The sequence below is a fragment of the Corythoichthys intestinalis genome, chromosome 10, assembly GCF_030265065.1.
Source record: "Corythoichthys intestinalis isolate RoL2023-P3 chromosome 10, ASM3026506v1, whole genome shotgun sequence".
NCBI classification, from domain to species: Eukaryota; Metazoa; Chordata; class Actinopteri; order Syngnathiformes; family Syngnathidae; genus Corythoichthys; species Corythoichthys intestinalis.
In genome coordinates, this window is record NC_080404.1 from 46,717,179 (window position 1) to 46,743,070 (window position 25,892).

At 38.6% G+C, this 25,892-nt stretch overlaps 1 protein-coding gene across 1 annotated transcript in view; it reads left to right on the forward strand.

Moving 5' to 3' along the window:
- The window catches only part of slc24a3 (solute carrier family 24 member 3), a 127,599-nt gene that overhangs the window by 12,598 nt on the left and 89,109 nt on the right, over nt 1-25,892 (forward strand). The window contains exon 2 of the mRNA XM_057848739.1: nt 11,389-11,514. Coding sequence (XP_057704722.1) covers nt 11,389-11,514 — 126 coding nt within the window. The remainder of the gene's footprint in view (nt 1-11,388; nt 11,515-25,892) is intronic.

Genomic DNA, 25,892 nt, shown 5'->3' on the forward strand with positions numbered 1-25,892 from the left:
AGGGTATTTAGCTGCATGGCATTTGTTGGATAGAATCAGAAAATGCAAACAATAAAATCAAATGAATAAACATCAGGATTTCATGGGTCTACTTGGAATGCAATTCAGTAATGACAAATATTCGAGAAAGCACAAATATCGGTCTATGCCCGGTTCTGGATTTTCTCCATGTGTTTAAATTTGCGTTCGGGGCCCTCCAGCTGTCAAAGCGAATGCCAGGAGCTTTGATCACAAGGCTGCGAATCTCTGCAGCTTGCTCATATGTTGTTATGCAATTCCTCTTGCTCAAATCGCTTATGCTCACAATTCTGTCCCTCCTCACGCTCTAATGCAAATTCTGCTCTTACAAATTGCTACATTGGAGAATTTTGGGAAATTTGGTTTGTAGTCCCTCTAAATGAGGGATACAAATTACAGTGGGGCAAACAAGTATTTAGTCAACCACTAACTGTGCAAGTTCTCCCACTTGAAAATATTAGAGAGGCCTGTAAATGTCAACATGGGTGAACCTCAACCATGAGAGACAGAATGTGGAAAAAAAAAAACAGAAAATCACAATGTTTGATTTTTAAAGAATTTATTTGCAAATCATTGTGGAAAATAAGTATTTGGTTAATACCAAAAGTTCATCTCAATACTTTGTTATGTACCCTTTGTTGGCAATAACGGAGGCCAAATGTTTTCTGTAACTCTTCACAAGCCTTTCACACACTGTTGCTGGTATTTTGACCCATTCCTTCATGCAGATCTCCTCTAGAGCAGTGATGTTTTGGGGCTTTCGTTGGGCAACACGGACTTTCAACTCCCTCCACAGATTCTCTATGGGGTTGAGATCTGGGGACTGGCTTGGTCACTCCAGGACCTTAAAATGCTTCTTACAAAGCCACTCCTTTGTTGCCCTGGCTGTGTGTTTGGGATCATTGTCATGCTGAAAGACCCAGCCACGTCTCATCTTCAATGCCCTTGCTGATGGAAGGAGATTTTCATTCAAAATCTCTCGATACATGGCCCCATTCATTCTTTCCTTTACACAGATCAGTCGTCCTGGTCTCTTTGCAGAAAAACAGCCCAAAAGCATGATGTTTCCACCCCCATGCTTCACAGTGGGTATGGTGCAATTCAGTATTCTTTCTCCTCCAAACAAGAGAACCTGTGTTTCTACCAAAAAGTTCTATTTTGGTTTCATATGACCATAACACAGTCCCAGTCCTCTTCTGGATCATCCAAATGCTCTCTAGTGAACCGCAGACGGGCCTGGACGTGTACTGGCTTCAGCAGGGGGATACGTCTGGCAGTGCAGGATTTGAGTCCCTGGCAGCGCATTGTGTTACTGATAGTAGCCTTTGTTACTGTGGTCCCAGCTCTCTGTAGGTCATTCATGAGGTCCCCCCGTGTGGTTCTGGGATTTTTGCTCACTGTTCTTGTTATCATTTTGACGCCACAGGGTGAGATCTTGCATGGAGCCCCAGATCGAGGGAGATTATCAGTGGTCTTGTATGTCTTCCATTTTCTAATAATTGCTCACACAGTTTTCTTTACACCAAGCGTTTCACCTATTGCAGATTTAGTCTTCCCAGCCTGGTGCAGGTCTACAATTTTGTCTCTGGTGACCTTCGACAGCGCTTTGGTCTTGGCCATAGTGGAGTTTGGAGTGTGACTGACTGAGCTTGTGGACAGGTGTCTTTTATACCGATAATGACAGGTGCCATTAATACAGGTAACGAGTGAAGCCTCACTAGAGGAAGTTAGACCTCTTTGAAAGCAAGAAATCTTGCTTGTTTGTAGGTGACCAAATACTTATTTTCCACTCTAATTTGGAAATAAATTCTTTAAAAATCAAACATATGAGTTTCTGTTTTTTTTTTCACATTCTGTCTCTCATGATTGAGGTTTACCCATGTTGACAATTACAGACCTCTCTAATCTTTTCAAGTAGGAGAACTTGCACAATTGGTGGTTGACTAAATACTTATTTGCCCCACTGTATGTGCCTAAAAAAGTTTGTCGACAAATTCCTTGTGAGTTTTAATATACACATGATTCTGATCCGCTGATGGAAATAATGTTTAATTTGCACGTTCTCCATGTGCTTGCGTGGGTTTTCTCTAGCTACTCAAGCTTCCTCCTACATTCCAAAACCGTGCATGTTAATTGATGACTCTAAATTACCCATAGGTGTGAAATTAAGTGTGAATGCTTATTTTTCTCTGTGGAATTGGATGTGTGACAGAAGGATAATGCCTTCATCCCTTAGAACTGCAACATTTCTGTCTAGAATGACAAGCAAGATATTAAAGCACAGAATATTAATTATAATTAGTGTGCTGGTCCATTGACCACTGAGCTCTTGCGAGAGAAATGTGATAGAAATGATCTAAGATGACATCCACCTCTCACTCGCACAACAGGGACATTTGCGATATCACGCTTGACAATGATGTGACCCTATTTAATATGCCATCAAATTAGATTCAACACTATCGTCATACAAGGTGTCAAACAAGAAGTGAATCATCAGTGATTAAAGTGAGTATTCAGTATATACAGAGTGGGTGGCATGAACTGAATACACTAACAAGAGTGCCTATTTCTAGAGACAATCCCCAGACCTCAACATTATCGAGAATTTATGGTCAGTTTTAGAGATTCAATTAAGATGTTGGTTTCTTGCTTTCTAAAATAATTAGAGGGTATTCTAACTGAAGAATGGCTTAAAATTTGAATCAATATGTCAGAGAATTGAGGCTGTAATTGCAGCAAAAGGTGTACCTACACCATATCAAATTAGTTTTTGTTCATTTTTTTTAAGGTGTTTCTATTATTTTGTCCAACCCCTGTAAATGCAAATACAAAAAAATATATATATATCTTACATACACTATCTATGGAGCTTCAAAATACTATAACACATTTTGCATTTTATTTTTTTACAGCGCCAGTATATGCAGCCTAACAATGAGGCCTGATTCTCATTTTTTCTTAGGAAAGGGATGTACAAAAGTAGCTTAACATAGATACGCAAGGTTTAAAAAGGTTGTTGATTGTTAGAAGATGTAAAATGACTGCTCATGATCCTGGAAACAAACTTTGAGAATTCATGCATCTGTCAACGTATATAAAAGGAATCAGAAGCATCACTGCGAATGCATGTACCTACACATTATTCCCATATGCATGAACAGATCTGTCAAAGAATGCTAATGATGATGAAGTAGCTAATTAAGGATGACATTGAAAAGCGATGGGCGGCTGTGTTATCTGACATTATGGGGGCGACTTGGACCTGTAGATGTAGGACTCTGGCCCATATAGGACACTGTGTTGATGAAAGATAATGTGGTAGTGAGGGTATATGTTAGGTATTGGTAGAAATATGTGCACTACCAAACCCCTTGATATTAATGATATCCCAGAAGCATTTTTTTTCTATACACACTCATCTGACACACATGCACTGCATGCTTGGCCTAGTTCGAGTGAGTGTGTCCTCTAGGTACCACACATCTCAGTTGACTCTCTTATATATATTTTACAGAAACAGGGATATCTATCAAATTGCACATACATTAATCTATTGTATTCTTTATTTTAAGTGCACGCTACGCATTATTTATACAGTACATCCATTAGTAGTATGATTAGTAAATCCTGTAATTAGAATCAATGGATGTTTGATCTTTAGTAAGGTCTGTTGTCTTTCCTCAGTGCCACAAAATAATCACAAAAAAGTTAAAGTAAAACGGTATACTTAAAATGGAGATCATTATCTGCAATTGTATTGCTTGTTGTGGCTTGTCTCAGACCTATTCAAATCAATGACACAGAGCATTTCTTCACAGCCTCAGCTTCTATTCTGCTGTTTTTTTCCCCCTCCTATTGTCTCTTATTGCATACTGTGATATTAAATGCATCAGAACAAAGTCAATAATGTAATTATGAATGTGTTTTCAAGCCATTTTATCCACACATTTCCACAATCTTGAAATTTATTGGCTATTTCAGATTAAAGCGAAATAATTTTTAGGGTTGTTCCGATCATGTTTGCTCCCGATCCGATCCCGATCGTTTTAGTTTGAGTATCTGCCGATCCCGTTATTTCCCGATCCGATAGCTTTTTTTTTTTTTTTTTGCTACCGATTCAATTCCAATCATTCCCGATAAATTTTCCTGATCATATACATTTTGACAATGCATTAAGAAAAAAATGAATAAAACTCAGACGAATATATACATTCAACATAAGTACTGTATTTGTTTATTATGACAATAAATTCTCAAGATGGCATTTACATTATTAACATTCTTTCTGTGAGAGGGATCCATAGAAAGACTTGTAATTCTTAAAGGATAAATGTGACTTTGTATATTGTGACTAAATATTTCCATCTAGTGTATTTGTTGAGCTTTCAGTAAATGATACTGCAGCTATTTAACTTCTGCCCAAATGCATGATGGGAAGTGCAACCATGACTGTGCGTAGGGGCACCAATTGATATATCTTCTCTGCGTTGGGAAAGAACATAGGGTGTTAAGAAAAGGATCAACTACTACCTTTCTTCCCACATTGCCTCCAACATTATATTTAATTGCTGAGAGAGGTATTGTAAGGCTTTAGCCACATAAAAAATGGCTTCAAAGGCAGTCAAATTTCTCTCTACTCATTATACGCCGCTTTATAGTGCTACCTATAGGTAAAACGGCGTCTTTATAGATTGTACGCGACAATGCGTGAGTGGGTCGTGCAGCGCATACGTTAATTATTTAACGTGATTAATTTTTAAAAATTAATTACCGCCGTTAACACAATAAATTTGATAGCCCTACTTTAAGCCAAAACTACTCTGGATGAGTGTAAGACATTTTGTCTGTAACGTCAAATACAATTAGAAAATGATTTAAATAAAAAAAATATATATATATTTAAAAAAGGCATGTCCCATATTTTTTTGCCGATTCCGATACTTTGAAAATGACGTGATCGGACCCGATCGATCGGCATCCCGATCAATCGGGACATCTGTAATAATTTTGTTCATTTTGAAGGAACATTATGTCAGTGAAATTGGCAATGGCAAAGTACTGTAATTGTGAAAAATCGTTTGACCTTGAACATGCTTTACTTTAGTCTTCTGCTAGCGCCATAGCAACACACGATCAGAGGAAAGAACATATAGTAAGAGGACACAAAGCTTGTTTACAATTTATGACAGCCAAGCACTGATGCAATTTGACAGATTTCACCCTCGGGTTCTCTTTGCATAAACTATACATTGTACTATAAGAACCACTGAATGCTTGTGACTTGTGATTTTTCACCAGATAATCATTAATCCAACCTGCCTGTGTCAATAGTAACTGATGGTGAGAACCTGGAAAAGACCTATACAGTGATCCTTCATTTTTCGCGGTTAATGGGGACCGGAACCCGCCGAGATAAATGAAAAACCGCAAAGTCACAGTCATTGTGTGTTCAATGTACACTACCGTTCAAAAGTTTGGGGTCACTTAGAAGTTTCCTCCTTTTTGAAAGAAAAGCATTTTTTTTTCAATGGAAATAACATTAATAAGGAAAACTCTATACATTATTAATGTGATAAATGACTATTCTAGCTGTAAACGTCCGGTTTTAATGCAATAGCTACGTAGTTTTGTAAAGAGGCCCATTTACAGCAAACATCACTCCAGTGCTCTAATCGTACATTGTGCTTGCTAGTTGCCTTAGAATGATAGTAGATGATTAGAAAACCTTGTGCAATTATGTTGGCATAGCTCAAAACAGTATAGTTGGTTAGAGAAGCTATAAAACTGATCTTCCTTTGAGCTAGTTGGGTATCTGGAGCATCACCTTTGTGGGTTTGATTGAACTCTCAAAATGGCCAGAGAAAGACAACTTTAATGTGAAACTTGTATTAATAAATGGTTTCTAAGCTCTTCAAATGTAATAATTAGGATAAGGTGATAAGTTTTAAACATGTTACTGTCCCACCGAATTATTTTTGAACAAGAATAAATTTAAGAAATGCTTGTCTTTATTAAATGCTTCATTGAGTGAGTCCACTCAAATCCGCTCAAGCGGCTCACTTACACACAATGAGTTGCCACAGCCACTGTTTAACAAGCTAAACGATGATTGACACATGCGGCGCTTTAAAGTTTCGGCTTCCAAGCATCTCTGGCAAGATCAAACCTTAACGTCTGTTAATCATCTTTAACTTTATTGAGCAACTCTAGTGCACTGCCTGACAAAGAAAAGCAGCAAGAGGTACTGCAGAGTGAATTTATGTGATGGGTCGGGGCAGCTCATCTGCATTTATTATTTTTTTTTTTTAATCCGCGACGGACTGAGGGCGCGAAGTTTGAAGCGTGAAGTTGCGAGGTATCACTGTATACCATGTAGAAACTGTATCCAGTACTAAGCCTGCACAATATATCGTCTGATCGCCATTGCAATGTTCGCATGTGCAATAGTCCCATCGCAGGACGTGTGATTATTTTTTGTTTTTAATGTAAACTTTTGTTTTTATTCATAAAAACAGCAATCCCTGGATCCCTTTCATAGACACCTATCTTCATCATTCACAGATAAACCCCCTTAGCCTGGATAAAACGGAATATATTAATACTAGGGACGCTCTGATTGTATCTTTTTGAACCTGAGTCTGGGTCACCTGATACTGGGTCCCGATCCAACACCGAATTTTTTTTATTCTACACTCGTCTCGTCCCATCCCGTCTTTCCTGTTCATTTTGCTTTTGCTGCTCATTTTGTGAAATATTGACAGTGCTGTCATGCTCATTAATGTTTATCTTGGGTTCAAATTGAAAGGGTTGAACAGCTGACATGTTTTTGTCGCTAGAGTCATACTCTGGAAGCCCGGCAGTGAAACCATGTGACGTCACCGCCCTCCGACGTCAACAACAATGGCAACCTACTAGTTAAACTAATTTAACAAATTGTACAAAGACGAAAGCATCAAGAGGGGTTTCAATATCAAATTATTTTAACTCATAATAATGTTTATCTTTTAAGAACTACAAGTCTTTTTATCCGTGGATCCCTTTAACAGGAGGGAGGGTTCTGTACGAGCATAAAGCATAAAAACATAAAACCCGATCCTTTTCACCTGAGTCCGATCCTCTGAAAATGGCGTGATCGTCACGATTTGTGTTCATATGATCGAATCTGGACATCTCTAATGAATATTATGTGGTCAAAGTGAGTGAACCAAAGTCTTCCCAAATAGAGCTATCCAAGTCATCTGGTGAAATTCTTCTAGTTTTAATATTGCAATATATCGCAAACCCCCAAAAAGTCGCAATGTCAGTTTTTTCCAATATTGTTCAGCCCTATACAGCAGTGTTTTTCAACCTTTTCTGTGTCACAGCACGTTTTTACATTGGAAAAAATGTTGTGGCACACCACAAACCAAAAATGTTCCAAAATTACTTTCTGTACAGTACAGTCCCTGTCAAAAGTCTTGTCGCTTATCCATTTTGTAGAAACAATTGCTAATAACCTGACTTTTAAATATTCAATTGGTTTCAGAAATGGCTCATATGTGTCAGGAAAACGCAGGCAGGCAGGTGGTGTGGACCCAATTGCAGGGAGCTTATATACACACACGCAGACAAGGGGTAACGAGACAACAAGGAGCAGCTGGGTAACACAGGAGGATGCAGATTGGAGGATACCCTAGGAGCAGGAATAACAGGTGAAATCAATGGGCAATCACAAGGGACAAGTCACACTAGGAGAAAACCAACACAAAACCTAACAATATGAAAGCAAAGACCCTCCCAAATGATGTTGAATGTACAAAAATATATTTGTTTCACTGATAAAAAGATTTATCATTTAATGAAGACATAAAGGTCCAATTTTGGCAAGACAAAAGTGTGAAAATTTAACAAAAAATGTTCTTCAAATACAAAAATATGTTACATAACATAAGCAAATTAAGTAGTGGTACTGTGAGATCCAAATTTAATATTTTGTATGACTTCCATGGGCTTTGGCAAGGATTCATACAATTTATTGATGAAGTCATCAGGAACATCAAAGAAAGCAGTCTTGCATGCCTCCCAGAGTTCATCAACATTCTTGGGTTTCATCTTCCATGCTTCCTCTTTTATCCTACCCCAGACATGCTCAATGATGTTCATGTCTGGTGACTGAGCTGGCCAGTCCTGGAGAATCTTGATCTTCTTTTCCTTGAGGAACTTTGAGGAAGAGATTGAAGTATGCAATGGAGCACCATCCTGCTGCAGAATTTGTCCTTTTTTATGGTTAGGAATGTAAGAAGCAGCTAAGATTTGTTGGGTGCAGACAATTAAAAAAGCGTGTGGCATTTGCCTGTCAAAAGGATAGATGCTGGAAAAGTGGCCAAAGTTGGATTTTTCAGATGAATCTTCCATTGAATTACACCACAGTCACCACAAATATTGCAGGAGACCTACTGGAGCCCACATAGATCCAAGATTCACTCAGAAAATAGTGAAGTTTGGTGGTTACATCATTACCAAAATCATGGTCTGGGGTTACATCCAGTATGGGGGTGTGTGAGGGATCTGCAGGGTGGAAGGCAACATAAATAGTCTGAAATATCAACAAATCTTAGCTGCCGCTTACATTCCTAACCATAAAAATGGACAAATTCAATTTCAATTCCAGCCTATGTTTTTGAACCCAGCAAATACTGTAGCAAGCAAGAACACAATATTGAGCCTCAGTTGTAAAACAGTCGTCTACATTTTTTTGTTGACTATACTTATTCTTGCAATGTTGTCATGTTTTGCTATTAGTTTGAGTAGGTACAGAATCTGAATGGCACTTGCAGAGAGAGCCAGGAATAAAACTGTACAAAGTGACAATTCTGTTGACCGGCGGCATGGCTTGTTGGGGAAAAAAAATGGTTACAAGCCAGATTCTCCATTACCACTGTGATATTGCTTTTGCTGCCCTCTAAAGCATTTTGTTCTGAAACATTCTGTTCTTGTGTTTGCAAAACTTGTCATGTTCTGATAAATATAGTGTAGAGTGGTGCTATTTATGGAAGCTCTGTGCCTATGCCGGGGCCTGTTGCATGGTGAGAGACGAGATGGACTGGAAGAGGCTTGTGAATACAGTGACCTACATGAATGAACTGGAATGATTGGCCTCACAGAGCTCTGCATACCAACATATGCGCACTCCTGCAGAAGCGTGGTGACACAACGTGCATATGTCATCTCCCTCTGTTCTGGGGGGGGGAAGAGGGTAGGGGTGTTCATGGGATGTCAATTAACACTTCAACTAAAAGTTTGTGTGGGATCTCAGCAATTCCCAGTGCCAACTTTAAAGTCCCACAGCCCGCCGGTGTCGTGCCAATGTAGTTACGCCAGTCAAAAATTGTATCCCCTGGGCGGAGCCATATGGAGGTAGATTTGTGTCTTTATTATCCAATCAAAAAAAAAAAAAAAAGTTCCTTCAATTAAAAAAAAAAACTTGCTTCAATCAAAATATATATTTTCAATCCAAAAAAAGTCGCTTCAATAAAAAAAAAAAAAAAAAGTGTTTGAAAGCAAAAATAAATTTGAAACTCAAAAAATGCATGTGAAAGCTATTTTTCTTTGATTGTTTTTTTTTCCTTGATTGAAGCAACTTTTTTGATTGAAGTAATGTTGATTTGCGTTTGGGCCTGTTAGGTTTTGTGTTTGTTTTCCCCTAGCGTGGCTTCTCCCTGTGATTGCCCATTGATTTCACCTGTTGTGCAGGCCCCTAGTGTATCCGCCAACCGCATCCTTCTGTGCTCACCTGTTCCTCGTTGTCTCCTTGTCCCTTGTCTGCGTGTGTTTGTGTATATATGCTCCCATTTTCTTTTCACTCCTTGTTGCGTCATCGTCAATGTCTATGTCAGTGTCAAAGTCGATGTCTATCCAAGCCCTCGTTTTCCAAGTAAGTTTTTTTGAAAACCAGTCTTTTGTTAGTGACAATTTTGTTTGCCTCTGTGCTTTCTTGGGATCTCCTCAGCCTTTGTTTTGTACTTTGTTTTTTGTTGAATTTTATTAAATCATTTTTGCACCATTTATCTGCCTCGCCTCCCTTTCCCTGCATTTGGGTCCAACTGCCTGCCTGCGTATTCCTGATAGAGCCACATTTTGGCTAGGACGTTTTTGTCTTTATTATTCAATCAAAAGATAAGTTTCTTCAAAAATATTTTCAAAAGGAAAAATCACTTCAATCAAAAAAAAAAAAGAATTTCAATCATAGAAAACGTTTTTGAATGCGAAAAAATGTTTGAGATTGAAAAATTTGCATCTGAAGACTTTTCATTGAAAAAGTTTTTTTTTTTTTTTTTTTCATTTTTTCATTCTTTGATTGGAGCAATCCTTTTTGTGTTTGGGCCATATTATGGGTAGGACATTTGTGTCTAAATCATTCAAACCCCTAAAAAGTTGCTTCAATCAAAAATATATATATATTTTCAATCAAAGAAAAAATGATTTGAAAAATAAAATTGCCCTCCCCCATTTTTATTTTTTTGGGGGGGGAAATTATATGCAAAGCAAATGACATTCGAAGGTGCTAGTCACATGATCTGTTCGAAAAATAATTTTGACCCATTATAAGGATTTTTTTCGTTAATTTCATTCATTTTTGTTGCAGTTTTATTGCTTTACAACTTTTATACATGTGTAGGAAAGTCAATTTCATGCATTGACACTTTTCGGCCACCGGGGGGGCTGGCCCATCCTTAAAATACGCTTATGGTTTTTATCACATTTCACTGTTGGTCAGGAAGCAATTGTCAGTAACCGGAGGAGATTTAATCAAAGGTAGGCTTTTTTGCACTGAGTGCCCTCATCCGTTTAGTTTAATGGTTGTGGTGACCAGCGTTTTAGTTGTTTTTCCAAGAAATTCAATCATTTTTATCAGAAAAATGGTTAATACGTGTTGTGTACGAAACAATGGTTAATACGTGTTATGTAGGTAATTGCTCCAACTGTCCAATTTAATGACTTCGATCACTGCCGGCCCTACTGGTCAAAATGGATTGAACGTTTATCGCTGTCTATGGCAACCGTGGCAATAGCAGGGTCTTGGCCCTTAACTCTAGGGCTTAATGGTAGCAGACCTATAAACCATGTCACTTATTTAGACCCTCTGCATAAAACCAAATACAACATGCATTTTATTTTTTATGGCATGGAACCTTAAAATGATAATTTATTCCACAAAGGAGCTGTTTTAAAATGGTCTATTTACACAGAAACTAAATTCCTTTTACCGTGCATCATTTTTCCTTTTTGATGTAATTACATTGAGGTAGCAATTTATTCATAAATAGTGTCTTGATTCCCTCTGCAATTATCAACACTCATTTCTTCATCTTTTTCTTATTTTCTTAGAATACCATGTTCCAATCTCCACAATGCTTGAAGAATCAAGGTGGGAGAGCCGTCACCTTCTCCAAGAATTTTATGACAACCAGTCTAAGCTTTTCACAGAACTTGACACAAACTGCACTGAACCAGGTAAGACTGGCTAATACACTTGTGGGTATAAAGTCTTACTTTTGCTGTGCATTTTAGCTGTGGATTTTCAGCAATGCTTCTCAGTTGAGCCATCAGGTTAGCCGGCAAAACGTTGCCATTTTAGTGCAGTTTATTTTTTTATCAATATGTTGGGTGCAGTGTTTTCACTAAAAACACTAATGTACACTGATTTAATTAATTACATTGATTAATGTACATTAATTAATTACGTTACTTTCTTTCAGTAACGAGCAATCTAACGCGTTTATTTTCCAAACTAGTAATCTGATTAGTTACTTTCCATAGTGTCTGTGCGTTACTATTTTTTTATTGCCTCATAATGTATGCAGAATGAAGAATACTAGTATTGTAGTCATGTACTAAGACCATTTTGAACAGACAATGTTAGAAAGGTTCCGACTATGCGTTCGTTCCCATGGTAACCGCTCATAGTTACTTACTGTTTTGGTCTCGAGTCACACGCAATAAGTGTTTTGGGATGTGTGAGGATCGCAGGTGCACATTCGAGCCGAGTGCAGCCGCCTGTTGAGATGTGCGAGGGAATGTTAATCTGTGTGTGTCCATAAATGTATGTGAATGTTTTTCCTTCATTTTGGAGGGTTCCAGTGATAGGTTGGAGCCGCTACATGCGCGGCTGTTTCATAGCTTTGCCATTGCAATGGTCAGTCATCGGCGAGCATTGTTTACATCAGGGGTCCCCAAACTACGGCCCGCCTCCACATTTGGTCCGGCCCCCTGAACAATACCTGGGAGCATTTTAATTTTTTTTTTTCTTTTTTTTCTCAGTAGTGTTATTTATTTCCCGGCCTTTTCTGTGAAGAACTCAGAGAGGGTTATTTGGTTATTATCTATTTAATTAATAGTGTTTTTATTATTATTATTATTTTTTTTTTTTTTTTATTTTATTTTTTATTTTATTTACTTTTGTTCCATGAAGAATCCAGAAAGGGTTATTTGATTGTGGCTTTCTGAAAAACAATACATTTTTACATTTAGGCACTTCTGCAATCGTCACACTTTTTCTGTTACAAACTGACCCCGGCCCCTCATCAGAGAAGGAAAAAGGTATGTGGCCCTAACAGGAAAGAGTTTGGGGACCCCCGGTTTACAGCATATTCGTGTTGCACATTTATGCCATGAGGTAACGTGTTCGTTTAGCATCTTTGGGATGTGTTGTAAGTCCGATTGAGTGCGAAGTGCTTTGTTGCCGCTACATTTTGTGGCTAAATTGACCGCGTGTGTGTACGGCGTACTTCCGGGTTGTGTGCGCGCATTGGCGCCCGCCCGCACCTTTGTGTTTATTGCACTGTGCAATTCATTTGTGTGTTGTTGATAATTGTGCAGTCAATTTGTTTTACATTGGCACTGATATGCTGTTAACTCTAAACCCAAACCCTGAAGTTCAGAATTTTTGACATTATGCTTAATCTTCCAGTTGGAGTTGATTTCAACAAATTCCATGCAGTTTGTCAGTTATTTTTTCGTTTCAGGGCCCCTTAATGGCTAAGCTAGCGTGAGTCAATGGTGGTTGAAATCAACTCCATCGACTAATTAAACCCCCGCTAACTCGAAGATTTAGCCTTATTTTAAAGATTCTGATCTTCCCCTTTAAATCCAATGATCGCAAAGTCAATTACAGGTGATGACAGTTTTCTGTTGTCATTCTTATGTTGAAGCAGCAAAGGGAAAGAAATTGGTAAAAAGTAACCAATAAATTACTTTTAAAGTAACTTAGTCACTTACTTTTTCAAGTAATCTGTGACAACACTGGTTGGGTGCTTCTCACACTAGTAGTAGTGGTAGTTTGCATATGTGTGTCCACAGTAACGAAGTTATTAACTGACTGGAAATGTATTGGGTATGTTATGGTGTTCTGCAGTGTGTTGGATTTTAAGTTTTCAGGAAGGTTTGTTTTGTAAGTGTTGTTTCATTCTCTTAGCCCTTCTATTGTTTTAGAAATTTGGCCACATTTTTGCTCGAGGATCAAACTTGACCTGTGATTTAACTGCCTCAAAATATTAAACCTTTGCAGTATATCATTATTGGTTCAAGATTGACCTGTTTTCAAGTTTGGGTATATAAAAAGTGCCATTGATTTTTGCATAAAATGGTATTTTTGCTAACACGCTGATCGATAATCATAGACATGGCTGTTTTTATTGTTTTAGTCCATAATAAAATAAAGATATTACAACCATAGTGTAACCAACAATAAAATACATCTAAAATACGAGTGCATGAGAGAGAACGTTTCTGGAGGCAGGAAAAAGGCCCTTTTTGCAAGAAATGATTGACAAGGTGATAAGAATAGGCCAATTTGCGGCTCGTTGACAAGCCACGGCACACCCTCGCCATATGATAACGGATGGATGGACAGGCAGTTCTAAACTGGCATCATCCGCCCAATCCAAGACTAGCGACACCCCTGGACATCGCCCCGACAGCTTCTCCGATTTGCCTCCCCGCCTCCCGGCACCTTAAAAAAGACTGAACTTTTTCCCAAGAGGTCATCATTTCTCAGATGCCGAGAGGCATGCTGCTATGACGGGTCCCTGGACTCAGTTTTTTTCCCTCTGTTTACCTGACAGTTTTCCTCGTTGTTCTCATTATTTTTTAAATATTCTCGCCTCAGATTAAATGGTCTATTTTTCTGGAAATCGTTGTTAGATCTTTTCTTCGGATTACCAAAGTTAGTCTTCGTGGAGTAAGAGGCTAGGTTCATACTGCAGGGCTTAATGTACAATTCTTTTTTTTTTTTTTTCATATGTTTTTTGGCGTGCCCGTTCAGATTGCATTTGTCAATTGAGCCCATTCAAGTATTATGCATTAACACTAATTCGCAGTCCGACACGCGTTAAGCAAACTGACCCACATTCACAGAAGCATCAAAGCAAATGACTACACGTGCTGGCTGTACGTCATACCAGGGTGATCATATTTTGATTCCCAAAAAGAGGACACAAATAACACACATTAATAATCCCCGTTTAGTCTTATATTCAAAGTTTATATAGATTGATAGAAAGCATGCACTCGGGGTGTGACAATATATCGAAATGGTGATATATCGTGATTAGGGTTGTTCTGATCATGTTTCTTTGCTCCCGATCCGATCCCGATACGTTTTAGTTTGAGTATCTGCCGATCCCGATATTTCCCGATCCGATTGCTTTTTTTTTTTTTTTTTTTTTTTGCTCACGATTCAATTCCAATCATTCCCGATTATTTTCCCGGTCATATACTTTTTGGCAATGCATTAAGAAAAAAATGAATAAAACTCAGATGAATATATACATTCAATATACAGTAAATAAGTATTGTATTTGTTTATTATGACAATAAATCCTCAAGATGGCATTTACATTATTAACATTCTTTCTGTGAGAGGGATCCACGGACAGAAAGACTTGTAATTCTTAAAGGATAAATGTGACTTTGTATATTGTGACTAAATATTGCCATCTAGTGTATTTGTTGAGCTTTCAGTAAATGATACTGTAGCCATTTAACTGTTCTGCCCAAATGCATGATGGGACGTGCAACCATGACTGTGCGTAGTGGCACCAATTCATATGTCTTCTCTGCGTTGGGAAATAACATAGGGTGTTAAGAAAAAGATCAACCACTACCTTTCTTCCCCACATTGCTTCTCATGATATTTCTAATTGTTGAGAGGGGGATTTTAAGGCTTTAGCCAATTAAAAAAAGGCTCCGAAGACTGCCAAAATTCACTCTACTCATTTTACGCTGCCTTTTACCTCTATATATACTAGATAGAACAGCGCCATTATAGATTGAACACGACAATACGTGAGTGGGTCGTGCAGCGCATGCGGTAATTGCATTAAATAGTTTGTGATTAATTTAAAAATAATTAATTACCACCGTTAACGCGATAAATTTGATAGCCCTATTTTAAGCCAAAACTAAAGTCTCTGGATGGGTGTAAGACATTTTGTCTGTAACGTTAAATACAATTAGAAAACGATTCAATTAAAATATATATATATGTGTATTAAAAAAAGGCATGTTTGATATTTTTTTGCCGATTCCGATACTTTGAAAATGACGTGATCGGACCCGATTGATCGGGATGCCGGGACATCTTTAATCGTGATACTTTGCATCCCAAAAGGTTATCGATACGCTCATGCCAAGAATCGAGATGTCGTTTTGAAAAGGTATCAATGTTTAAATTTTTTTATTTTTTAAATAAATAAAAAAATAAGGAGCCAACAAGTTGCTACCAAAATCTTACTACATAATAGTGTTTCAGTTAACTCAATGGCAACCATTGACAGTCACTCTTTCTGATTTTCAGGGCATTTTCAGGTCACTTTCTGTTCATTTTAGGGCATTTACAGGTAACTTCCTTTTGAGTTTGAGTCACTGCCTATTAATTTGTGGGGTTCCCGGATCACTTCCTGTTCTGTAACCCAAAATCAACAGGAAGTGCCCATAAAATGCCCTAAAATCAACAGGAAGTGACTGAAAATCAACAGCCCGTCAACCTGAAATGGCCCAAAATGACTACTTGCCTATCATTAATTGGCTGCCACTCATGGCTATAGAAGTGGGAGGGGCCTGCTTGAAGTGAGAGGGGTTCATTTGCTGCCACCCTCCCAGTTCAAATGGATTGGACGTAAACTTAGAGCAGAAGGATGAATACATATTGTTTTTCTGTTTGATAGTTGTTTTGTAGAATGATTTCCTGACCAATGTATCGAAAGTCGCCGTATTGCTGTATTGTGAGATCATCGTTATCGTGAGCTTCATATCGGAAATGGTATCGTATCGTGAGGCACAAAGAGGTTCCTACCCCTAACATGCACGCAATGTGCGCGCACGACACACACTCATAAACCTTATGTGTGTGCGTCAGTTTGCCCCGACCGACTTGGCATGTAAGCAATACTGAAATGTTGCTTATTAGGCGCACAGAAAGAAAACCGAGCATTATCAGGCTTATCCTTTTCTTCATTTTATTTTTTTTAGGGCTGTCAAAATTATCGCGTTAACGCGCGGTAATTAATTTTTTTAATTAATCACGTTAAAATATTTGACGCAATTAACGCACATGTCCCGCTCAGAAAGTATTCTGCCTTTTGGTAAGTTTTACAGCAAGGCTTTTTGCGCTGTCCAACAGCGAACTCTTGTGGTCGCTTTGCGACATGGTTTATTATTTTCTTCTTTTCTTCATTATGGCTGCACAACGTCTCGGGCTGATAATGTTGTGCTTATATGATCCTTGGACAAGATTTGTCCGTAAGTATGGTTGTTGTAAAGAATGTACATATTATGTTAGTAAGCGAAATGTTATATTTTTTGTATGAGATGCTTTTTGTTTATGTTTAGTGAACCTGTATAGCGTGCTAAGCTAACGTTGTTGCCAATGCAATGCTGTGTACTTTTTTGTTGTTGTTTCACTACGGTCTAAAGAGGACAGTGGTTTGAGGCCATTTTATTAATAAATCAGATGAAAAAGGAAGAAGTCTGATTATTAAGGCGTCGTTCACTTGCTGTCTAGCTTTGGAAAAAGTAGACGCTTCGGAGTGAGGACAGCATAGACAGATTTAAATGACAGTAGAGTGAAATGCCCACTACAGTCCTTATGTACCGTATGTTGAATGTATATATCCATCTTGTGTCTTATCTTTCCATTCCAACAATTTATCTTACAGAATATATATATAATTTACAGAAAAACATGGCATATTTTATAGATGGTTTGAATTGCGATTAATTGCGATTAATTACGATTAATTAATTTTTAAGCTGTAATTAACTCGATTAAACATTTTAATCGTTTGACAGCCCTAATTTTTTTATGACTGTAGTCAAGCCCGCCTCCTACGTAAAAGCTGAGTTCAAGCTAGGCGCTAACGTGCACAGCTACATCGACATCTACAACCTGCCGCTCTCGCTCTTTGCTGATGTAATTGCTTCATGAACTCCGATTTGGGAGAGTTGACAGTTCAGACCGCCGCCACATTCTTGAGAAATGTGGTCCAGATCCAGATCGGATTTAAACCACATACGAAAGTGACCCAGATCAGATTTGAAATAGTCCACTTCTATGCGACTTGTCCTGATCAGACCGTCAAGTTAATGCCTCACACGAGTCGGAAAAACACGAAACAATCAGATTCGTGCATTAAGACCTGCGGTCAGAACCTGGCCAGATAGCCGTTACAAAAATATGAACACGCGTTTGGCTAAGAGATCAAATGCCAACAAATCCCTCCTTCTGTTTACATTTCTTGCATCTGCCATTGCACCAACAAAAGGGAATGTATGGAAGCCTGCTTACTGGTGGGATTGAGTTGGTGGTGTTCACATCTCTGAGCATGTTTCACATCTAAAATGCCCTTTAGCTTGGCACAGACTTGAGCTAGTCAAGATTTAGATGGCATATACTGGGACGATTCTCTGTACATAGGGAGAGCAAAGATAAAAAGTAGGGAAGGGAAATATTAGTTTTATTTCGAAAGTAAATCTATTCCCTCTGTTTGATATTTCACTCTCAATACCCTGCTAAATCAAAATCTAGTTTGTTTGTTCAGGTGTGGGCACAGTAATCAAATGTCTGTGCCAACCAATTCAACTGGATCAGACCAGAGCACCTGCGTGTAGTTCCAAACAAATCCTGGCATGATCCAACATCTGATCTGATCCAAATGGCAAATTAATATATTGTGTTATAGTTACACAAACGTTTTTGTAATCACTTACCAAAGGGTAATGCTGATGTAACTACAAGTAGCGTGTAAACCGCCATTGACTCAATGTTATGTATGTTTAATAGCGTACCTACTTTTCATAATGTTAATTAGGACAATTTCCTAAAGGGATCCACAGATAGAAAGAATTATAGTTCTTAAAAGATAAATATAATTATGAGTTAAAATAATTTGATATTGAAAGCCCTCATGATTTCGTTTTTAGACAATTTGTAAAATTAGTTTAACTAGTTGGTCGCCATTGTTGTTGACGTCGCAGGGCGGTGACGTCACATGGTTACGCTGTCGAGCTTCCAGAGTATGACTTTAGCAAATTAAACATGTCATCTGTTCTACTCTTTCAACTTGAACCTGAGAGGAACATTATAATGAGCATGACAGTACTGTTGATATTTCACAAAACAAGCAGCAAGAGCAAAATGAACAGGAAAGACTGGATGAGACAAGACGAGAGTGGAAAAAAGGGTGTTCTGCCAAAATGTGCTACACCGGCAAAACATTTACAAGAGGTGAATTTGACACCCAAAGTACTACCGTGCACTTTCAGCTTGTTTTGTTTAGATGCAGACAGACAGTACATACTGAAGATGCCTTAAGAAAATACTTAAACGTAGTAATATCAAATAATTACACTACGTCACGGGGTCCCCAACCAAAGGGCCGCGGACCGATAACGCTCCGTAGCACATTTGCTACCCGGCCGCAAAGAAATAAACAATTTATTAACGACTGCAATCTGGCCTGTGGCTCTTGACACATCAATACCCATATCTACTCTATAGACTATTTCGAGTAAAGATTTGTACACGTCGCCATCTAGTGGATGGCCGCAATTACTAGGGTGTTTGCACACCTATAAACCCTACCCACGTGACGTCACAACTCCGCCCTCCTGAGTGGTGCCGCCCAATTGTCCGTCAACACATTGTGTTTACCTGTTACGGCTACGTACATTCCTCCTATTTACGGCGTGTTTTTCTGCTCGTTAACATTAATAATCAAAATGGTGAAGGCGTGTGTGGCGGTCAGTTGCAATAACAGAGAAGATAGACGGAGAGACTTGAAGTTCTACCGGATTCCGAGAGATGGGCTGCTGCAATTCGACGAGAAAACTGGGCTCCAAACGATTACCACAGATTATGTAGTAGTCATTTTATATCTGGTAAGATGCATTTAATATATATTTAGAGGGTTTTGGGCTGACAACCACAATTAAGATCATTGCTAGGCTAATCGCCGATAACATACACGTATGTATGTAGTGAGAGTGCTATCGCTAAACCGTATAAACATTAAAAGCCGTAGCTCCATTGACAAATGACATGAAATACATTAGACTTGACAGTGGATGTTAGCAAGAACAAAAGATTTTGAACTGAAAATTTTGTAACTCAAGATAGATTCCTGCCGAATTTTCGTGGACGAGGACCTGTTTCACCCAACCAGCAACGAAGTATTTATAAGCCTCCAAGCTCTTAAAGTTTTTCAAACTTTCGTGAGAATAGGCTGATTTTGTGTGGACAAGATAGTTGTAAATATCAGGGTAGCTAGCAGATGTCAGGCAAATACGGCGAAGATAGCGGGTCGAAAAACATCGATTTAGGCATCAAATATGGATCTGGCGAATGGATAAACTGAAGCTTTTCCACATAACGCCTTTTATGCAACGCATCCAGTGAGTTTACGGCATCCGAAAGCACCGGGTCTTCCATGAAATGCATTATAAATTGCTCGATCAATTGAGACCATTGACAATGCAGACACAAAATGACGGAAAAGGGGGCGGAACAATACAGCGATCACGTGATTTTGTGACGTCGTCACAAAATGACGTGTCGCTGTATCCGCCCGCCATATTGTCCATATTTTTTAGACTTATTCTCATTGTTTTCAATTAGTCGTGCAAGTTATAGAGCAATTCATGGAAGCCCCGATGTTATCTGCCGCTGTAAACTCATTGGATGCGTTGCATAAAAGGCGTTATGTGGAAAAGCTTCAGTTTATCCAATCGCCAGATCCATATTTGATGCCTAAATCAATGTTTTTCGACCCGCTATCTTCGCCGTATTTGCCTGACATCTGCTAGCTACCCTGATATTTACAACTATCTTGTCCACACAAAATCAGCCTATTCTCACGAAAGTTTGAAAAACTTTAAGAGCTTGGAGGCTTATAAATACTTCGTTGCTGGTTGAGTGAAATAGGTCCTCGTCCATGAAAATTCGGCAGGAATCTATCGTGTGCTCGGGAAGGTGAGTTACGAAATTTTCAATTCAAAATCTTTTGTCCTTGCTAACATCCATTGTCAAGTCTAATGTATTTCATGTCATTTGTCAATGGAGCTAGGGCTTTTAATGTTTATATGGTTTAGCGATAGCACTCTCACTACATGCATATATAATATGTAATAAATATGAAGTGCGATAGCACTACTCCAGATTGTCCCTAGTTGAATTTATTTTTTGGCTTTTGACCTCAATAGTGAAATTGTAAATTAATTGTATGACAACTGTCTGATTATCCCCTTATATATTTTCAGGTAGTTCATTCACAACGTCTGAGTGTATGTTGTCGGCGATTAGCCTAGCAATGATCTTAATTGTGGTTGTCAGCCCAAAACCCTCTAAATATATATTAAATGCATCTTACCAGATATAAAATGACTACTACATAATCTGTGGTAGTCGTTTGGAGCCCAGTTTTCTAGTCGAATTGCAGCAGTCAATCTCGGTCTCCTCTCCGGGTCTCTCGGAATACGGTAAAACTTCAAGTCTCTCCGTCTATCTTCTCTGTTTTTGCAACCGACCGCCACACACGACTTCACCATTTTGATTATTAATGTTAACGAGCAGAAAAACACGCCATAATAGGAGGAATTTACGAAGCGCTAATACATTAACATGACAAGTATACGGACAACATGGCGCGGGGGCGTGGCTGTGACGTCACGTGAGTAGGGTCTATAGCAGCCCAATGCCAGTCAATTTAAACAGTAACTTTAGCTACTGTTGGTTGTGTGCAATGTCTATGGACAGCTTTTTACAGGAAAAAGGGTACCTGCTCAGCCAGAAGAGAAGCCTCCAACCTAGTCCATTCTGCATAATATGTGGCTAAAAGCTAGCAAACGAGGTCCGTGATAAAAAGGCCCACATTACAACGGTCAGTGGTGCAAAAATGGTTGGGGACCACTGCGCTAAGTGACTAATGTGGTCAACAGATCAACAATCTGCTTTAAAGCTACTACAAGAAAACACAATGCTTAAAACAGTGGTTCTTAATTTGGGTTCGATCGAGCCCAGGCTCGGTGGAGCCTGTGCCGCTGAGGTCAAGACACACCGACTCACCATGTCAATGTGCGATGGCATGCCCCGTTTGGCCATCACTGGCTGCAGATGATCACGTGATATTTTACGTGGTATTTCATGGCCAATCAATGCTTCAAAGAATTTAGTGCACTCAAGAGTGATACAACATCTGAAAGTCATCGTAGTATGTCGTATAATTACCGTATTGGCCCGAATATAAGACAGTGTTTTTTTGCATTGAAATAAGACTGAAAAAGTGGGGGTCCTCTTATATTCGGGGTCTAGACATTATACCCATTAACGACGCTAGATGGCGCCAGATATCGTTAAAGCGAATGCTGAACTTGACTCCCCAGGCCAAAGCGAACCCCTTATGGTTAATGCAGTTATTGCAATTTTGCTGTTTTATCACAATAGATTGGTTTATTTACATTTCAAAAACCAGAAGCCATTCATTTACAAATGTGATTGCACTTTAGTTTACATATTTAAATGTTCAGATATTAAGATTTGAATGAGGCAAAATAACATGCTTTTCTCTCAAATATATTGTTTTAATCATTTGTTTCAGATGTACTGTAATTATTTTCTGTATAAAAATTTGGTGTTCAAAAAGTCTTTTTTTTTTAAAAACTTCAGTCTTGAAAAAGACGGGGTCGTCTTATAATCAGGGCAGTCTTATATTCGGGCCAATACGGTACTTTCTTCATATTTTAATCCATACTAACTATGTCGAGCAAAAAGAAAGTGGTCGGACAAATATATTCAATAGGGATTCTCATGTATCATGGAACGGGATGGGAGTCAGCATCCTAGCTGCATGATTTGCAATGCCAAGTTGAGCAACTCTAGCCTCGCACTGGCAAAACTAAAGGAACACTTTGAGAAGCTGCATGGAGATGGGGAATATAAGAACACAACGTTCAGTGGGGCCTCCAGAAATTTTTCATAGGGGTGGCCAGATGGGGCCACTTAAAATCTTGGGGTGGCCAAAACTAAAAGCCATAATTTCAGGTTTCCATTATATTTTTGCAGTAAAAAGGTCAGAGCAAAACTATCAGAAAGACTTAAGGACACGGCTACTGATATACTTTGGTGTATTGTGTAATATTTGATGTTACTAATGATTTAATGTGCATAGTCCATAACTGTCCAGTCAACATTTTGATTTCCACAACAATTCTGTTTTAATGTGTTATGTATATATTAGGCATAAGGTGTAGATTTAACTAGGGCTGTCAAATGATTAAAATTTTTAATCGAGTTAATCACAGCTTAAAAATTAATTAATCGTGATTAATCGCAATTCAAACCATCTCTAAAATTTGCCATATTTTTCTGTAAATTATTGTTGGAATGGAAAGATAAGACAAGACGGATATATACATTCAACATACTGTACATAAGTACTGTATTTGTTTATTATAACAATAAATCCACAAGATGGCATTAACATTATTAACGTTCTTTCTGTGAAAGGGATCCACAGATAGAAAGACTTGTAATTCTTTTGTATATTGTGACTAAATATTGCCATCTAGTGTATTTGTTGAGCTTTCAGTAAATGATACTGTAGCTACTTAACTGTTCTGGCCAAATGCATGATGGGAAGTGGTGCAACCATGACTGTGTGTGGTGGCTGCAAATGCTATATCTTCTCTGCGTTGGGTACACTACAGGGTGTTAAGAAAAAGATCAACTCTTGTCATTCTTCCCCACGTCGCTTCCCACAATATTTATAGTTGCTGTGGGAGAGATGACAAAAGCTTTTGCCAATTAAAAGCACGGCCCCAAAGAATGCTTGTATCCACTCCACTCACTTGACACTGCCTCTTATCTCTGTATATAAGTAAAACGGCGCCATTGTAGGCTGTTTGCGGCAATGCGTGAATGAGTTGTACCGCAACTGCGTACCAAATTCAAAGATCCTCACATCATATGAAGTTGCGTACCTGATTGCAAAGCAGGTATGTAATTTTTTGTGAGTTCATGCACTATGTTGCTTTTGTTCTGTACTGTTCATTTTGTGCACCAGTAGAAAAACTGTCTTGAATTTAAAAAAAAAAATCATATTTTATTTAACACTAAAGTAGGGTTCGGTGAATGCACATATGAAACAGGTGGTGTTCGGTAGCACCAACAAGGTTAAGAACCACTGGCCTAAAGGTATGAGAGGGAAACACATGCAGAAAGTATTTTGAGGCAATGAAAAGGTCATAAAAGACTCAATAAAAACACATAGTAAGTACTTGCCGTGCATGTGTTGGACGTCTCTCCGCGTAGCAGGATTTGCAGTAACCCGGCAGTGTTCGTTTAGTGCAGTACTTCTCAAATGGTGGGGCGCGCCCCCCCAGGGGGGCGCAGAGCGATGCCAGGGGGGGCGCGAGTGACCTCGGGGAACATGCTTTTTTTTTTTTTTTTTGCCTTACTAGAATAAAGTGTACTTGCACATCCACTCCGTGGGTGGCAGTGGCGCTCTCATTTTCAAAGTGCGTGCAGTATTGTTGAAGTAAGCAAGAGCACACGGAAGAGACTCATGCAGAGCTGGACTCACGCAGCGACCCACTGTCTTCTTCGGTTCTCACGTGTCCGGCCGAGAAGTGCCGTTTTCGGCTTGGGATCGTCACGACCACCGCCCTCACCTACAGTTCTCCCTCGGCCGCCGAGAATGCGCTTTTTTCGGGCCGTTTGCCTTTGACTTTTAATATAGTGGAAAATGAGGAAAGACCACTGTTTACTGAGTCTAAAAATGATTATAGCGGAGAAGCCAAATCAGTTAAGACGCCACTTAAAGACATTAGACCTCAATCTCATTGATAAGCCGCTTGACTATTTTTCAGCGAAAATGTGCCGAATACTGCCAATTTTCACAATCGTCCCGCTTTGTCAGTGTTATATCAGTAAACCAGTGAGCACTGTGGTGAATCAGCGAAAATAAAAACTTTCCTTCTGTCCAAAGACCCCCCCCCCCCCCCCTCTATTCAGTTTTGTTTTTTTTTCGGTCAAAGTTTTTGGCATGTTGTCCTGAAGAGTAAATGTTTCTAATCAATTTGAATTTGTTATTATTTACTGATTTTATTACATTTTATTTTTCAGTATCAAATGGTCAAAAATGTACCTTGAGTGTATTTTTACAGTTTGGATGTGACTTTTTTTTGTTTTTTTTTTTTTTTAACTTCAGGCAAATTGATGCGCGTTAAGTCTTTTCTGTTACAAGCAACACAATGTTAAAAAAGTTATACTTTATTATAAGTTGATCTATTTTACTTTTTTTCTTTAATAGAAAAAAAGGGACACAATGTTAGGCTGAGGCGTACTTATAATAGTAATATAGACGAATGATACTATTTACAGTGGCGGCAGAGAGTTGGGGGGGGCGCGAAACATTTACGTCTTCCTTGGGGGGGCGTAACAGAAAATAATTGAGAAGCACTGGTTTAGTGACAGTGAACCCCGAGCGTCCATTGCACACATAAAACATGGCGCCCTCCGTAGGTCAAAACATGTACTAAATATTATAGATTTTGAAATCAATGACAGTATTTTGTGTTTCTAATACCATATTTTGGTAAAAGAGAACAATTGTGGCTTATTAGAGCTAGAGATGTGCCGATCGATCGGCATCCCGAATCGGCAAAAAAATATCGGCCATGCCTATTTTTAATATATATATATTTTTTAATTAAATCGTTTTCTAATTGTATTTAACGTTACAGACATAATATGTTACACTTTTCCAGGGTCTTTAGTTTAGGCTTAAGGTAGGGGAATCAAATTTATCCCAATAATGGCGATAATTCATTTTTTTAATAATGTATCACGTTAAAATATTTAACGCAATTATTGCATGCGCTGCACAACTCACTCACGCATTGTCGCGCTCCTTCTGTAATGGCGCTGTTTTGATAATATAGAGAGCTAAGAGGCAGCGTAAAATGAGTAGAGTGAATTTTGGCAGCCTTTAGAGCCTTATTGTAATTGGCTAAAGCCTTACAGTCCCTCTCCCTACGATTAGAAATATCATGGGAAGCAATGTGGGGAAGCAAGGTAACAATTGGTCTTTTTCTTAACTCCTTGAATTATATCTCATCACAGAGAAGATATATGAATTGGTAGCACTACGCACAGTCGTGGTTTCACTTGTCATGGTTCCACTTCCCATCATGCATTGGGCATGGCCTTCAGTATCATTTACTGAAAGCTCAACAAATACACTAGATGGCAATATTTAGTCACAATATACAAAGTTACCGTCTTTCTATCCGTGGATCCCTCTCACAGAAAGAATGTTAATAATGTAAATGCCATCTTG